The sequence below is a fragment of the Aulonocara sp. 'chitande type north' Nkhata Bay genome, linkage group LG17 (genome assembly GCF_057382095.1).
Source record: "Aulonocara sp. 'chitande type north' Nkhata Bay isolate Kocher_YH1m ecotype deep benthic linkage group LG17, A_spYH_male_GT1.1, whole genome shotgun sequence".
Taxonomy (NCBI): domain Eukaryota; kingdom Metazoa; phylum Chordata; class Actinopteri; order Cichliformes; family Cichlidae; genus Aulonocara; species Aulonocara sp. 'chitande type north' Nkhata Bay.
This window is the reverse complement of record NC_141360.1, coordinates 5,247,260-5,262,755: the sequence shown is the minus strand read 5'-3', so window position 1 is coordinate 5,262,755 and position 15,496 is coordinate 5,247,260. Positions and strand designations below refer to the sequence as shown.

Below are 15,496 nucleotides of genomic sequence, written 5' to 3'. Positions count from 1 at the left end.
TTACTCGTATTAGTTTGCTAGTGGTAGTTTTTAATATCATTCACTAACTTCTTGGCTAATGCCAACTGAATAATCATTCATGATTGGTCAGTTTCGGTGTTGATCCTGTTTGGCAAGCAAATATTGGCCCAGCATTTTTATAATGATGTAGAAATAACACAGAAACATCAGATCATGCTTTATAAATGGTTTGTCCAATACTTTTACTGAACCTCTTGAACAAAAGCTGAAAGTCTGCACTCCAATCACATATTGATTAGATGATTTTAAAATCCAATATGGTGGTGTACAGAGGCAAAATTACGTGAAGTGTCATTGTTGAAATACTTATTGACCTAACTGTACATAAAAGCTTAACTGTGTTCAAAGATGGATATAAACAACAGACAAGTATACTGTTGATCTGTTACAATAAGACTCTGTTTTTGACCATTAGTGAACCTCGTGAGGAGCAACCCGGTTTGACCGCAGGTGTCAAAACAGAATTTCATAACAGTCACAACTGAACTGTAGTCTAAGAAGCAACAGTGTTTGTAGACATCACACGAGGCCTTTAAGTCTGTGGCATAATGGATTAAAAAAAGACTACTGTAATGTTATGTAATCACCCCTTAGTCAGTGAGATCATCAGAAAATTAAGTGACCTGCGTTCACTTCTTGTGTTCAGGCCTCGCTTTGTCTTTTTCAGCTGAATGCTACACATTGTCAAACCCTAAAAACTGATTAATGCTCAAAAGCTAAACATCCATCTAAGTATCACATGAACACAAAAGTGTTGTTTCATGTGTCGTATCTGTGCTTCATGAACTAACGTAAATTATATTGATGTATGTGGAAGGTTTGCCTGGCTATAATGCAGCAAGTGTTACACAATCAAAGTTGCAATGAGAAGTGTCTTTCAGAAACACGCGAAGGCCATAGCACTGTCCTTAGGCTGCGGACACACCAAAAGCCCATTTACATTACCTTGGCATTAAAAATCAGTCATAAAAATAAAGAAAAAACATTAAAACAGAGACCAGAAAAAATTCTGGTCTGGAAATACCAGTGCAATCAAATTATTTGACATAAGGCCTGGCAGAGCATTTTTTGGTGAGTGAAGGGAAACACTAAAAGAAAGATTCATGTATGTTCTCATTCATATAGGGATTTCTATCAGTGTGTGGGACTGTAGCCTAAGTTCACAATGGAAGCAACTTGCAACAAAGTGGCAACCAGAGACCACAGAAAGTCAGAAACACAGGCAAAATCAACACGAGGTAGCAGTTTACCGAGATCAACTTTTCTCAACCTTGCGGTGAGAAAATGAAGTGACTATCAGCCACTGATAGTCACTTGACTATCAGTGGCATAGGATTCCACTGATAGACATATGACCTGCAAGTAAATACACCATTACCAAGACAACTGAAGCATGAAATCTATGCAAGCCAGTAATCAGCTTCAAAGCAGTGCATCATGTGTGAATCACTTCCACTGTGCAGCTTAAGGGCAGATAGAATGGGCAGTGATAATTCTACCACAGTTTACTTGAACTCATGTCATGGAGCAATGCAAAAGTAATGTGATGAGTAGTACAATGCATTACTTTCTCTGGAAAGCAAATTATTAAAAGTAATAAGTAATACAAGACATTACTTTTGCTTAAGTAACAAAACCCAACATCGTCACATCCAAAGATGTTCACGTTTGGCTCTAATAACCAACATATCAGGAACTTTAAAGTGATTTTACTGTGGATATCTTTATTTACAGTCTATAATCCTTATCACATACAAAACCAAACGAAGGAAAGAAAGAAAATGTACTAATAGCATTGATTATCTTTATTTCAGAGTAAAATCTGGAATGCCCTGAAATTGCAAGCAGCTGCCAGGAAGAACTCATACTACGTCTTAAAGTTGTTGCTTTTGACCTGTTTCCCTGATATCTGTGTAATCTCTGTAGCAAAGATGATCCTCCATTCTCCTCACGTGACTGTGTTTTACAGCAAGCAGGTGTTTTCACTGAATGTCAGAATGTTTTCGTTATTTTTTATCAAGACCTAAGTACACTCAACTCTTCCAGTTCATCCCTTCATTTATGATAGCTAGGAGCAGATGCAGTTCTGGATGAAGATCCGTCATAGCAGATACCAAACAGGCCTCCGGTCCAAACACCAAAAGTCATTTAACATGATTTTTTGTCTGATGTCATTTACTGGGGGTTGTCTATGTAATCCTTTGTGGTGACAATGACATAAAAGCTCGAATAATCTGGGAAATATGCTTTATGTTTCAAAAAATGTCTAATCTAAGGAGATCTTGCCATCTGTCATTACCTGTCAAATCTTTTGCCCACAAGGCTTTCATTGTATTATCTTTGCCGGCATCTGACAAGCATAAAATTAAAATTTCATGGACTGTCTCACCACCAGAGGAAAACAAATCCAGTGCCAGTGATAGCAACAGAGCTAAGATTATAAAGTAATGATGGGTTTTTTTCTTTCATTGTAAGAATCGTGATTTTTAAACTGAAAGAAATGTCTTAACATTTTGGGAGGAAGAGAAACAGAGACTGCAAGGGAGACACTGTCCCATAATGGCTCTCATCATCCCACTCTTAACATGCATGACGTATATGCATGACGTATATGCATGACGTATATGCATGACGCTTACAGACTAATCCACCAGAGACTGTTGCTCTAACAACATGCACAGATTATACACACAGATGCAGACAGACACACATGTGCTCACTTCACAAACACACACGCACACGCTATCAGTCAAAGGTTTGGACATACCTTCTAATTTAATGGGGGGGTTTTTTTATTTCTTTGCAGCTTTTTACATTGTAAATTCTCACTGAAGGCATCAAAACTATGAATGAACACATAGAATTATGTAGTAAACAGAAAAGTGTGAAATAACTCAAAACATGTTTTATATTTTAGAGTCTTCAAAATAGCCCTTTGATTACTGCTTTGCACACTCTTGGCATTCTCTCGATGACCTCGATGATCATGAGGTCATCACCTGAAATGGTTTTGCAACACTCTTGAAAGAGTTCCCAGAGTTGCTGAGCACTTGTTGGCACTTTGGCCTTCACTCTGTGGTCCATCTCATCCCAAACCACCTCGACTGGGTTGAGGTCAGGTGACTGTGGAGGCCAGGCCATCTGGTACAGAACTCCATCACTCTCCTTCTTGGTCAAATAACCCTTATACAGCCTGGAGGTGTGTTTTGGGGTCATTGTCCTGTTGGAAAATAAATGATGGTCCAACTAAACCCAAGCCGGATGAGATGGCACATCGCTGCAGGATCCTGTGGAAGCCATGCTTGTTCAGTGTGCCTTCAATTTTGAATAAATCCCCAGCAGTGTCACCAGCAAACCATCCCCACACTCCATGCTTCACAGTGGGAACCATGCATGTAGAGATCATCCGTTCACCACACAAAGACAATGGCAGGTGGAACCAAAGATCTCAAATTTGAACTCATCAGACCAAAGAAACAATTTCCACCAGTCTAAACAAATCTCTTCTGCTTGTTGCTTTTCCTTAGTTGTGGTTTCTTAGCAGCTATTTGACCATAAAGGCATGATTTGTGCTGTCTCCTCTGAACAGTTGATGTAGAGATGTGTCTGCTACTGGAACCCTTATTTCTGAGGCGGAGTCATCAGCTGTGTACCAACCTGACTTCTGCGCAACACAGCCCCATTAAAAAGACAAGAAATTCTCCAAATGAACCCTGTCAACAAAGCAAAGGGTTGCTACTTAGAGGAATCTAAAATATCAGACATATTTTTGAGTTTTTTAACATTTTTCCTTTGCTACATAATTCCCATAATTCCATATATCTTTCTTTATATATTTGATGTCTTCAATATGTATCTACAATGTAGAAAGTGGCAAAAATAAAGAAAAACATTAAATGAGAGTGTGGGTTCAAACTTTTGACTGGTAAAGGAACTGTTCTCACAGCTAGTGTCATGGTCCTGGGCCATGTGGGCCCAGTATTCTTAGTTTTCATGTATTTTTGTATTTTGTTCTTTATTTAGGCCATGCTTCCTGGGTTGATCTGTTACGTTGTTCCTTATGTGTTTTCCCTTCGTGACTCTTACCCCCTGTGTGCCCCTCTGTGTATTTATGAGCCCTCGTCTCTCTTTGTGCTTTATTCTATGTTTTCCCCAGCCCGTTATGTCTGCGTTCTCCCCGTGCTCTCTCTCCTCCTGTTTGAACCTCTGTGTACTTCCTGCTTTACTTTGCCCATCTCCCATCAGTGTTACGTTCACTCCTGCCGTGTCTTGTTATGATTATCAGTGTCACCTGTGTTCCCCGTGTGCATCCACTTCCCCTGATCATCCCTCATGTGTATTTAGTCTCTGTGTTTCGTACAGTCTGTGTCGCGTCGTCTGTGTTCTCACCTCCATGTTTTCACGGTCAGTCCTTGCAGTGATCATCATAGTCTGAGTTTTCTTAGTTTGTCGCAGTATTAGTTTTCCCAGTTTAGTTATAGTCTAGTCACGCCATCCCTGCTTTGTTTGTGCACTTTGTCTTCAGCCATAATAAAGGCTCGCTTTCTGTTAAGTCCACTCCCGTCTACTCACTTGTGTATGCACCTGGGTCCATCACACACACCACCGCACGGCCTGTCTCTGCAGACCGTGACAGTACGACGCGACCATGTCGGACCCAGCGACACAAGAGAGGGAGATCCTCCAGACGGTGGAGTCACTATGTGGTAAATGGCTGCGGTGCTCCGGAGAGGAGGAACGGGAGGAGTTAGCCCGCCAAGCGGGAGTATGCGTGTCTGTGTTTCCCTGGCTATGGGAGGCACTACACCCGCTGATCACTGACTTTCTCATCACCGCTCTCCAACTCTGTCCGCAGCCACGGCTGCCTAGTGTGCGGGCGGTGCCGCCAGAGCCCTGCTGTTGTCCCGTTTCCCCGCTGCTTCGTGAGCCAGAAGCAGTTGCGGTTGGAACGGTGAGGCTCGCCACCGACACACCCTCCGCTCGCGCCCCGCCAGCTCCTGCGTCTTCACCGCGGTCTGGCCGCACGGCGTGGCACACGGAGACGACGGAGGCCATAGACTTTGGCGAGGAAGAGCGGCAGCAGGTGTTACGGGCTTATCGGGAGGACGAGCTCCGGTGGAAGCCCTGGCTCATCCCGGAGGAGGACCTCTCACCTGCTGCACAGCCTACCAGCCGCTCGCCGTCTCCAATCCGCTTAGACTTTACTTCGCCTGCCTCATTTCTGGCAAGGATGTGGGCGGACGACCGGGAGATCGCCGCTACATCACCCCCTGCATTGGTGCCATCAGCGCCCATCGCGCCAGCTACCAGAAGGGGGCGGCGCCGGCGCCACCGTGGCACCGCATTAACTCCGGTGAGTGACTGCGTTTTCGTGCCTCACGTCCCCTCTATGAAGCAGAGTGAGATGAGCATTGATTTGCCGGGGCCGGACACTATGACTGAATCGTGTTCGGAGACTGACAGTACAGTGTTTAGTTGTTTAGAAAGACCTACTAAGGAAATCATGGAGTCCGGTCTCTGTGAGCAGCAGCAAGCAGCTTGCACCCACGTAGAGGAGGAGCTCCGGGGAAAGCCGTGGCCTACCCCCGATAGTCAGCACATCTTTCGGGGAACACGCTTGGCTCTCGGGGGCCCTCGGAGCCACCAGGGTCTGCAGCCCTTCACAGCTCAGTTAGCTCCCTCGCAGCCACCCTCAGTTCAGTTAGCTCCCTCGCAGCCACCCTCAGTTCAGTTAGCCCCCTCGCAGCCACCCTCAGTTCAGTTAGCTCCCTCGCAGCCACCCTCAGTTCAGTTAGCTCCCTCGCAGCCACCCTCAGTTCAGTTAGCTCCCTCGCAGTCACCCTCAGTTCAGTTAGCTCCCTCGCAGTCACCCTCAGTTCAGTTAGCTCCCTCGCAGCCACCCTCAGTTCAGTTAGCTCCCTCGCAGCCACCCTCAGTTCAGTCTCCAGTGCCGCCTGTAGCGCAGGCCCCAGTAGCTCCCGTGCCGCCTGTAGCGCAGGCCCCAGTAGCTCCCGTGCCGCCTGTAGCGCAGGCCCCAGTAGCTCCAGTGCCACCTGTAGCGCAGGCCCCAGTAGCTCCAGTGCCGCCTGTAGCGCAGGCCCCAGTAGCTCCAGTGCCGCCTGTAGCGCAGGCCCCAGTAGCTCCCGTGCCGCCTGTAGCGCAGGCCCCAGTAGCTCCTGTAGCCCAGTCCCCGATAGCAGTACGGTCCGCTGGTCAGCTTAACATTCAGCCAGGGGTCTCAAATCTCTCTGGCTCTGCATCAGCTCCTGCTGGGAGCTCGGATGAGCTCATCCAGGACTCCGCGGCTCCCACGCCGCCACCTACCTCGTCAGCTGGAGGGTCCGAGGGGCCCGTTCAGCCTCCTGTCTCCGCTGGAGGGTCCGAGGGGCCCGTTCAGCCTCCTGTCTCCGCTGGAGGGTCCGAGGGGCCCGTTCAGCAGCCTTCCTCGTCAGCTGGGGGTTCTGGAGAACCGCACCAGCCTCATGCCACGTCAGCTGGAGGGTCCGAGGGGCCCGTTCAGCCTTCTGTCTCCGCTGGAGGGTCCGAGGGGCCCGTTCAGCCTCCTGTCTCAGCTGGAGGGCCCGAGGAGCCCGTCCGGCCTCACGCCTCGTCTGCTGGAGGGCCCGAGGAGCCCATCCAGCCACCTTCTGCTACGCCTGGTCCAGCCTGTGCTTCGTCTGCTGCAGCTCCGGCCTGTGCTTCGTCTGCTGCAGCTCCGGCCTGTGCTTCGTCTGCTGCAGCTCCGGCCTGTGCTTCGTCAGCTGCAGCTCCGGCCTGTGCTTCGTCAGCTGCAGCTCCAGCCTGCGCTTCGTCAGCTGCAGCCTCAGAGCCGTCATCCTCGCCCGGTCCGGCCTCTGCATCAGCTGCTCCTGCTCCGCCTGGTCCGGCTCCGGCTTCAGCCTCAGAGTCTTCGTCTTCGTCTGCTGCAGCCTCAGAGTCTTCGTCTGCTGCAGCCTCAGAGTCTTCGTCTGGTCCCGCCTCAGCCTGTGCTTCGTCTGGTCCCGCCTCAGCCTGTGCTTCGTCTGGTCCCGCCTTGACTGGTCCTGTGCCCACCGGGCCTCGGCCAGTACGCCTGACACTGGAGAGCCGCCGCCGCTGCCTTGCGCACTGCCGGCCCCCTGAACTGCTTCGCCGCCGCCGCTGCCTTGCGCGCGGCCGGCCCCCTGAACTGCTCCGCCTTCGCCGCCGCCGCTGCCTTCCGCGCGGTCAGCCTCCGGATCTGTTCTGTCACCGTGGCCACCTTTGCACCTCTGCAGACCGTGACAGTACGCGTACTGTCACGGTCTGCAGAGACAGGCCGTGCGGTGGTGTGTGTGATGGACCCAGGTGCATACACAAGTGAGTAGACGGGAGTGGACTTAACAGAAAGCGAGCCTTTATTATGGCTGAAGACAAAGTGCACAAACAAAGCAGGGATGGCGTGACTAGACTATAACTAAACTGGGAAAACTAATACTGCGACAAACTAAGAAAACTCAGACTATGATGATCACTGCAAGGACTGACCGTGAAAACATGGAGGTGAGAACACAGACGACACGACACAGACTGTACGAAACACAGAGACTAAATACACATGAGGGATGATCAGGGGAAGTGGATGCACACGGGGAACACAGGTGACACTGATAATCATAACAAGACACGGCAGGAGTGAACGTAACACTGATGGGAGATGGGCAAAGTAAAGCAGGAAGTACACAGAGGTTCAAACAGGAGGAGAGAGAGCACGGGGAGAACGCAGACATAACGGGCTGGGGAAAACATAGAATAAAGCACAAAGAGAGACGAGGGCTCATAAATACACAGAGGGGCACACAGGGGGTAAGAGTCACGAAGGGAAAACACATAAGGAACAACGTAACAGATCAACCCAGGAAGCATGGCCTAAATAAAGAACAAAATACAAAAATACATGAAAACTAAGAATACTGGGCCCACATGGCCCAGGACCATGACAGCTAGAGATTGACAAGATACAACACAAATGCTACAGCAAAGGGGAACCAGAACGACAGGTCGGGGGGGGAGATATCATCATCACTTCATCCAAGATTGTCCTTTAGTACCCAATGGCCTGAGGATAGAGGCTCCTATTCAGCCTCTCTGTTTTTGCCCGGATGGTGTGGAACCTTCTGCCTGATTGCAGAAGTTGGAACAGTTTATTGCTGGGGTGGGACGGGTCCTTCAGTATCTGAGCTGCTCTGGACCAAAATTTCCTGGTGTAGATGTCCTGTAGGGAGGGAAGGTTTGTGGTCAGATCCATAAATGCAGTTGCCTTGTTGCTGTGGCTGCAAAACAAGCCCGAATTGTCACCCCTGCACCACCATACTTGACAGTTAGAATGAGTTGTGCTGCGATGCACTATGGCCAGACATCTCTACACTGGTCTTGTCTGTCCATAGGACGTGGTTTTAGAAGTCGAGTGGTTCATTCAGACCCAACTTTGCGAAATTTGTTCTGCTGCCATGACTTTCTCTTAGCAACTCTTAAAAACAAGCTGTACTTGTTCAGTCTTTTCCTACATATGCGCTCATGAATTTCAGCTTTTAATATAGTTACAGAGGGCTTTAGAGTCTGAGATGCAGCTCCTGGGGTTTTTTGCAATTTTTTGGAGCATTGCCTGACGTTGAGGTGATTGTGCTGTTCAGGCAAGAAGATTGGGAACTGTCTTCCACCTGTGACTAATCTTTCTCACTGTACAATGATGGACTTCAAACTATTTGTCAATGGCCATATAATCCTTCCTTTGATGGGCAGAGACAAATACTTCTCTTAGACAACTGCTGAATTCTTTCCTCCTTGGCATTGTGTTAACCTGATTGGTTTAGACCACAAACTGACACGAGTCCTTTTTCATGTTTATAAGGCCAGTCATGTCTCAATTTCACAAGAGCCTTGTGAAACATGCATAATTTCTTAGTATTATGATTTGCATGTTCTGCCAGTGTTACATGCAAATGCAACACAATTTAAATGCTGACTTGGAAATTCTGAATATCCCAAACAAGATATGTATAAATAAAACTTTCTCTTAACTGACATAGATGACAGTCATACATTACAGTCTAGTTTTCATTCAACTGTGTCACATGGGGTTCAAGTGAAATCTGTTTTTTCTCCTCTCTGGGTAAATAGAGACATAATCCAAAGGTTATAATCTAGCAGAGAGGTGGCACAGCAGGCCAGTAATCCTCCTATAGCATCATCAGGGAAGCCCCAGCCATCAGCGTCAACACACAGCCCCCTCTTATCCCTAATTGGAGTAACAGGGGCTCTCACTACTCTGAAGTAAAATTTAAAAAACTGGGAAGGGGAAAACTATTACAAGACAAAACAGGGGAGGTTAAGTGGGTGTGGGTGGGTTTCACATCAGATCTCTTTGAAAATTGACATGCAGATTATGAGGCCTTTTCATCCACTGAACAACGGACGTCCATTCATAAAGTGGTCTGCACGTCACAGCAATATCCTCTAGCATTTGTCTTAGTGGAAGCCTCCCGAGGATGACGTCAAAGCGTCTGGACCATAAGGACTGTTGTTCCCTATGATTAAAATAATGATAGATGGTGATACAAAAGGAGTTTGTAGTATTAAATATGAACTATAAAGAAATTAGAATGCACAAAAGTCTCACCAACAATATATGAAACAGCAAAAGTAGTTCCTGAAGTTTTTAAGTCACCAGTCTTTATAATTAACCATAACCCATTTTGGGCAATTATTTTACATTTTGCCTGAAAAGGGGTACATTCTCAATGCTTCTCCTTTTCACAAGGTCTATTAGCGGAGAAAAGTCCACCAAATTCCGCTTGATAAACTCCCCATCAGAGAGTTTACTGGGTTTTTTAAATGTAAATGTGACAAATCATAAAGCTGCTCTTGATCGCTCCATGGATGGATGTGTAACCCTAAATAAAAAGCCTGCGCTGCTTTTTGCAGCTTTGCTAGCAAAGGTTGAGTTCTTGTATTTCTCTACATGTTCAGTCTTACAATGGCAATTTGAATTGTAATACTTAAACACAGTAATCTGCTCCCTAGCACATGGCTTAACCTCTGATTCCAGTAAAAAAGAAGCTTAGACATCCACTTCTTGCTATTTTCATTGGCATTCAGTGTGTGCTGAAAATTTGGGGCTAGCAAATTCACATCTCATGAACATCATTGAAAGTGAAGCTGCATTCTAAAATAAAATAAAAAAAAATACTAAAAAAAAATAGCTTATAGTTAATTACAATCAGTAAGCTTAACCCCACTACCATAGTCCTTGTAACCCTACGCCTAAACACTATCACATTCTAACCCCCAACCCTAACCCTGACACTAACTCCCCCTTTCTTAATTTATTTCCTGCAGGACATCAACATGTTTTTTATTTTTTGTATGTTTTTTATTGTTGTTTTGGTGTGTTTTGGTTTGTTTGGGGGGTTTTTCATGTTGCAAAATTATGACATCATAAAAATGTGATTGGTCCCTTGCAGTGTTAAACCTGGACCGACATTAGTTGATCCAGGACAATCATCCATCTGGCATAACCTTACCATGTAGCAAAAAGGAGTGGTTGAAGTAAAATCCATTTTCACAATATCCTTCTGATCATTTTGTACAGTACTACAACAACAATAAGATCTATGTCCCATGCTTTCCTGGATTTGAAACCTGATTTAACATGGAATTTACCGCTACGGTTGTTTATTAGAAATCAAGAAAAAGTTCATTCACTTTTCATGCCAGTAGATAAATGCTGGTATTGTGTGAAATTTATAATCTGTTGTACTTGTTTCAGTTTTGGCAACCCAGTTGTAGATCAACAATAGTCATTCACAGATTTTGTTTGATCAATGGGCACACACCTGATACCTTGTGCAAAGAGTAAGCAAGGTAAGATAGCATAAATTACTGCTGTTCTGTTATGTTCTATATATACTTTGTACAACACAATGTGGAAAGGAGTCCAGATAAAATGAAATCATAGTTAAAAAAATGTCCTGCCAAAAGTAGCCTCTTCTGGCGTTATTTGGAGGAAAGCAACTGATTAAGTCAGACACTTTTGATTCACAGGCCATGTGACAGGCTAATTAGATGTTTTTGGATACAAGACATTTCACTGTGAACCTGGGCAGCAGCATTAACATCTACAACTGAAGAACTGGCACTATAGACTAGAGATGGCACGATACCACTTTTTTATGTCCAATACCGATACCATAAATTTGGATATCTGCCGATACCGATATGAATCCGATATAGTGTGTTTTTTAAATCAACAAAACATGTTTTAATATCTTGCTGCATTTTGTATAAGTTTATACTCAAGTTTAAATAAATAACAACACTAAAGCTATTCTGTTATACCTGTATGTAAAAAATACACTGCACCCAAAATATTTCATAGTTCAGCAACACTGATCAATCTAATAAACTTAAACCTACTCCATCCTCCCTATTCTGGTATTTTTTTTTGCTGGGAGTTTGCAACCCTATTAGTTACTTAGCAGAAATATAAAGCAACCTAACTAATAGGGTCGCAAACTCCCAGCAAAAAAAAATAGGGAGCCACCCTCCACCTCATGATGCTTAATCGATGTAATCAAATTTAATTTGATGCAGGGGGGAAATGCACAGAAATAAATAATTTTTCAAGAATAATTAAATAGATTCAACATCTTTCTTTAACAGAATTGCAGAATTCACAGATGGTACTTTCCCAAAGGAAAAAGTACTATAGCTTACTAGGGTATATTAGACTTAACAGTTACTATATACAGTAATGGACTTCTATACATTTTACATCAGATTAAAACTTCGGGTGTAAGAGTCAGATAATTAATTATTAAAAGCTCGACATTTTAAATGAGAATAAGAAAGAAAAGTATGTCTTTGTGCCCCCTTTTCCCTGTTCATGCCCTATCGGCCCCCCTGGCTAAACTTTGCTAGATCCGCCCCTGCACAGTTACCAGCCGTCAGCTACATAGAAAAAGATCCTGGAGTAGAAAGTAATATTAAATAAATTCTAACAACAGCTTATCAAGCTTAAACGTGCTGCTGTTGTTCAGCCGCTGGTTTCCTCTTTCTGGAGCGAAGTGGGCCAAAAACAAAGAAGAGAGATGGACTCACGACAGAAAAGCCGATCAGCTGATCATTAAGCAGTTTCACGATTGAAGTAGCAGCAGGAGAGGGAGAGAGAGAGGCAGTCGCTCCATATATCTGTTGTTAAGCTTAACGTGGGAACGGTTTACAAACATTCAGAGATGAACTTACACACTTGCTTTACTTCTGTCTGGGATAACTTCCTCGGAGATGAAATCCTGGTGAGGCTACAAATACACACAGCCGCTCTATCACGTGATGCATACTGCTGCAAAGTGCTACGGTTATGAGTCGAGTTACGCCGTGTAGCAAGTTTTGTGAGGTGCTTTTTTGATATTTAATGGATCGGATTACATTTTTTATTTCTCGCCGATATCCGATCCAGTATCTCTACTATAGACAGCATAGAAGATTGGTCTGAAAAGTCAACCTGACACAAAAACTGTGAACACTTTCGTACTGACTTTTTAGGGTCAATCTCCCATATCAGGTCATACTCAATAGACAATATAGCCAACTGGTCATACTATGTTTCAAAAAGGAGTTCAGGGTTTGCTCACTGAGCATGGCCTTTTACAGTTCACACCTGGTGCTCTCTTGGCACATTGTGTTTCACCAAGATAGTGAACAGTGACGCAGGAACCAGTGGGTGGCATTGTAGCATGTCACTACATCCATCTTTTGACTGCCAAACAGCTTACTCACTATTAAAAAAGAAAAAAATGGACTAATTACTATGACAAATGGTAAATGGTAAATGGCCTGTATTTGTATAGCGCTTTACTAGTCCCTAAGGACCCCAAAGCACTTTACACAACCAGTCATCCACCCATTCACACACACATTCACACACTGTTAATTAATTACTATGACAAGTCACATTATTATTTTCTTTGATGTTTTATAGATATACCTTGACTTTATCAGTGTAACTTAACTGTGGTAACTCTGGAAATAAAGATGATTCCTAGGTATGCAACGCTTCCACATAAATATTAATACATGTTGGTACAGCCATAAATACAGAACCGATTCTGTTATGTAACTCATCTGTTCTGGACTGCCCCTGCTTCGGGATATGATGCCTGAATTAGTGTGAAAATGATGACAGCTAAAACTGGTCCAGACTAGATGTTTTGCTTGACGTCCAGGCAGGCGCCGTGGTTATATGCAGAGGTTTGTACAAAACTAAATTTGTTACATAACAAAGGTTGTCTTTCTCTTTCTTTTTCCAAAGCTTCTTTGTAATTCAGATGTCGGTGGTTATATCGGCTGATCAACAAGTCTCATTTATTTATGGCAGGACTCTCCAAACTGCTGTTAGGTATAGTGAATATTACAACGATACCCTTTGGGAAATGGGGACAAGTTAAAGATGGCAAAAGAAGGCTCCCTTTGTTTGAGGGGATTTCCAAGTTACTGTAATCCTTTCATTGATAAGCTAACATAAGTAAAATATGAGTAAACTTCAGTTATATAGAACTTTATGCATATAAAACTTTATATCCTTATTAAAAGGGCATTTCAAATCTTAAATGTGAACTATATGTCATGAGGTTGCGACACCCTGTGCAAAGGCATCCCCAGGTTAAATGATTGAATCTCTGGCCGCACCAGCAAACTACCAGGTCTTTGACAATCCTGTCTCCTTTCCTGAGTTCTGATGCTGTTGTTCATTCTTCTGTTGATCCACACCTAGATCACTTTAAGTTGCAATATTATGCACTGGAAATACCTGTGGCACCTGGTTCTCGCTGCAGGAGGCAGTCCTATTAAAAATTAAAGGATCACTGGGAAAATTCCACAACCAGCAAATAATTTCATTCAAATGGAAGGAAACTGTGACAGCAGTCTGAATTGCTTTTTGAGAGATGTCAGTGAGCATGTTAGTAGCGCTCCTGTTGTTTCACTTTTGCACTTTCATCATTTTAGTGACGCAACTTTTTTTTTCATTTTTAGGATACATGGACATTGCAACAACACATGTCCCTGTGACAGTGCTCATGTTGGTCACTTTATTTAACTCAAGGTCACTTTAAATCACTCATGCTGTAAACTGTAAAGCTGCTATGGCCATTTTAAACCACTTCAAGGTCACTTTATATCTCAATTGTAAATTGTACATGTTAGACTGTGTGGTGGGGCGTGGTCTGCGGTGCCGTGCGGACGCACCTGCACGGCATCCGCAATCACGCCCGCCGTGTTAAAACACGGGGACTCAGGGGTTGGTGGTGGTGTGGTGTGATGTGAATCTAATAAAGTTGGCTCTGAACGTCGCTCCGTGGTCCCGCCGTGCCTTATTCATGCCACATTGGTGCCGAAACCCAGGAGGCGGCATGGCGGGTACCTACCAGAGCCAGGAAAGGAAAGAGCTGGCCGAGATGGTGGCCGAAATAGCGGCCACCCAGCGGAAGCAGGCGGCGGAGGTGCGTCGCCAACAGGAAGAGCTGCGGAAGGAGAGCGAACGCCACCTGGGGAAGATGGCAGAGCTGGCGGCGCTGCTCTGGGCCTGGGCGCCACCCCCACAAGTGTGTCCCGAGGACAGCGAAGCGGTGGAGGAGCCGTGTGGGTCACCTCGGCAGCCGGAGGTGGTGGACGAGCCACGCGGGGGTCCGAGCCTGCCGGAGGAGGAGGAGCAGCCGGGTGAAGGGCTGCTCCTGCCGGGAGCGGTGGAGGAGCCGCTCCAATCGGAGGCCGAGGACGAGGCGGGCGAGGGTCTACACCTGCCGGAGGCAGAGGGGTCGCTCCACCCAGAGCTGGGCGAGGGGCTGTGCCTGCTGGGGGCGGAGGCGCAGGGCGGGGAGCCGCTCCAAACGGGAGTGGCGGAGGCGGTGGCGGAGCAGCTGTGCGGGGAGACGGAGGTCCCTGCTCCAGGGCAGCCTGTGCAGCCGGAGTTGGAGGCAGAGGAGCGGGACAGCCCCGCTAGGCCGGGGATCGGCGGGCTGGCTAGTCCAGCCTCGCTGCCACCAGTCGATTCTGCGCGCCTGACGTCTGCCCAGCCGCCTGTGTGCAGGAGCGCACGGCCATGCCTGTGGGGCCGTGGCCGCTTGCTACGCGGCCGACCTCCGGACCAGCTTCGCCGTTGCCGCTGGATGCGCGGGCGGCCACCAGAACGGACGCTTCCCCGTCGCTTGGTCAGGGGCTGGGGCGCCGATGGGTAGGGGCCGAGTCTCGCCCCAGTTCGCGGGGGGGGGGGAGTAAGTTCGGCCAGATTGCTCCCCGGCCTCAATCGGGCGATGGGGGTATGTGGTGGGGCGTGGTCTGCGGTGCCGTGCGGACGCACCTGCACGGCATCCGCAATCACGCCCGCCGTGTTAAAACACGGGGACTCAGGGGTTGGTGGTGGTGTGGTGTGATGTGAATCTAATAAAGTTGGCTCTGAACG

General features: G+C 46.3%; 2 protein-coding genes across 2 annotated transcripts; both read left to right on the top strand.

The window, feature by feature from the left end:
* The first annotated feature begins 4,669 nt into the window (after positions 1-4,669).
* On the top strand, positions 4,670-8,709 carry LOC147309509 (uncharacterized). The gene is made up of 2 exons (XM_086269884.1): positions 4,670-5,691; positions 8,673-8,709. Exons 1-2 carry the CDS (start codon positions 4,670-4,672, stop codon positions 8,707-8,709), a joined length of 1,059 nt encoding a protein of 352 aa, XP_086126010.1.
* Positions 8,710-14,335: 5,626 nt separating this feature from the next.
* LOC147309508 (uncharacterized) lies at positions 14,336-15,272 on the top strand. Its single transcript, XM_086269881.1, has one exon. The coding sequence runs from the start codon at positions 14,415-14,417 to the stop codon at positions 15,270-15,272; it is 858 nt and encodes a 285-aa protein (XP_086126007.1). The 5' UTR covers positions 14,336-14,414.
* The last annotated feature ends 224 nt before the right edge of the window (positions 15,273-15,496 follow it).

What these genes read in the sequence shown, in the direction of transcription:
- LOC147309508 (XM_086269881.1), top strand. Translation starts at nt 14,415, where the DNA reads ATGCCACATTGGTGCCGAAACCCAGGAGGCGGCATGGCGGGTACCTAC.
- LOC147309509 (XM_086269884.1), top strand. Translation starts at nt 4,670, where the DNA reads ATGTCGGACCCAGCGACACAAGAGAGGGAGATCCTCCAGACGGTGGAG. An exon ending in CTGCAGCCCTTCACAGCTCA is followed by an intron (nt 5,692 to 8,672) that starts GTTAGCTCCCTC and finishes TGTGCTGTTCAG; the next exon opens with GCAAGAAGATTGGGAACTGT.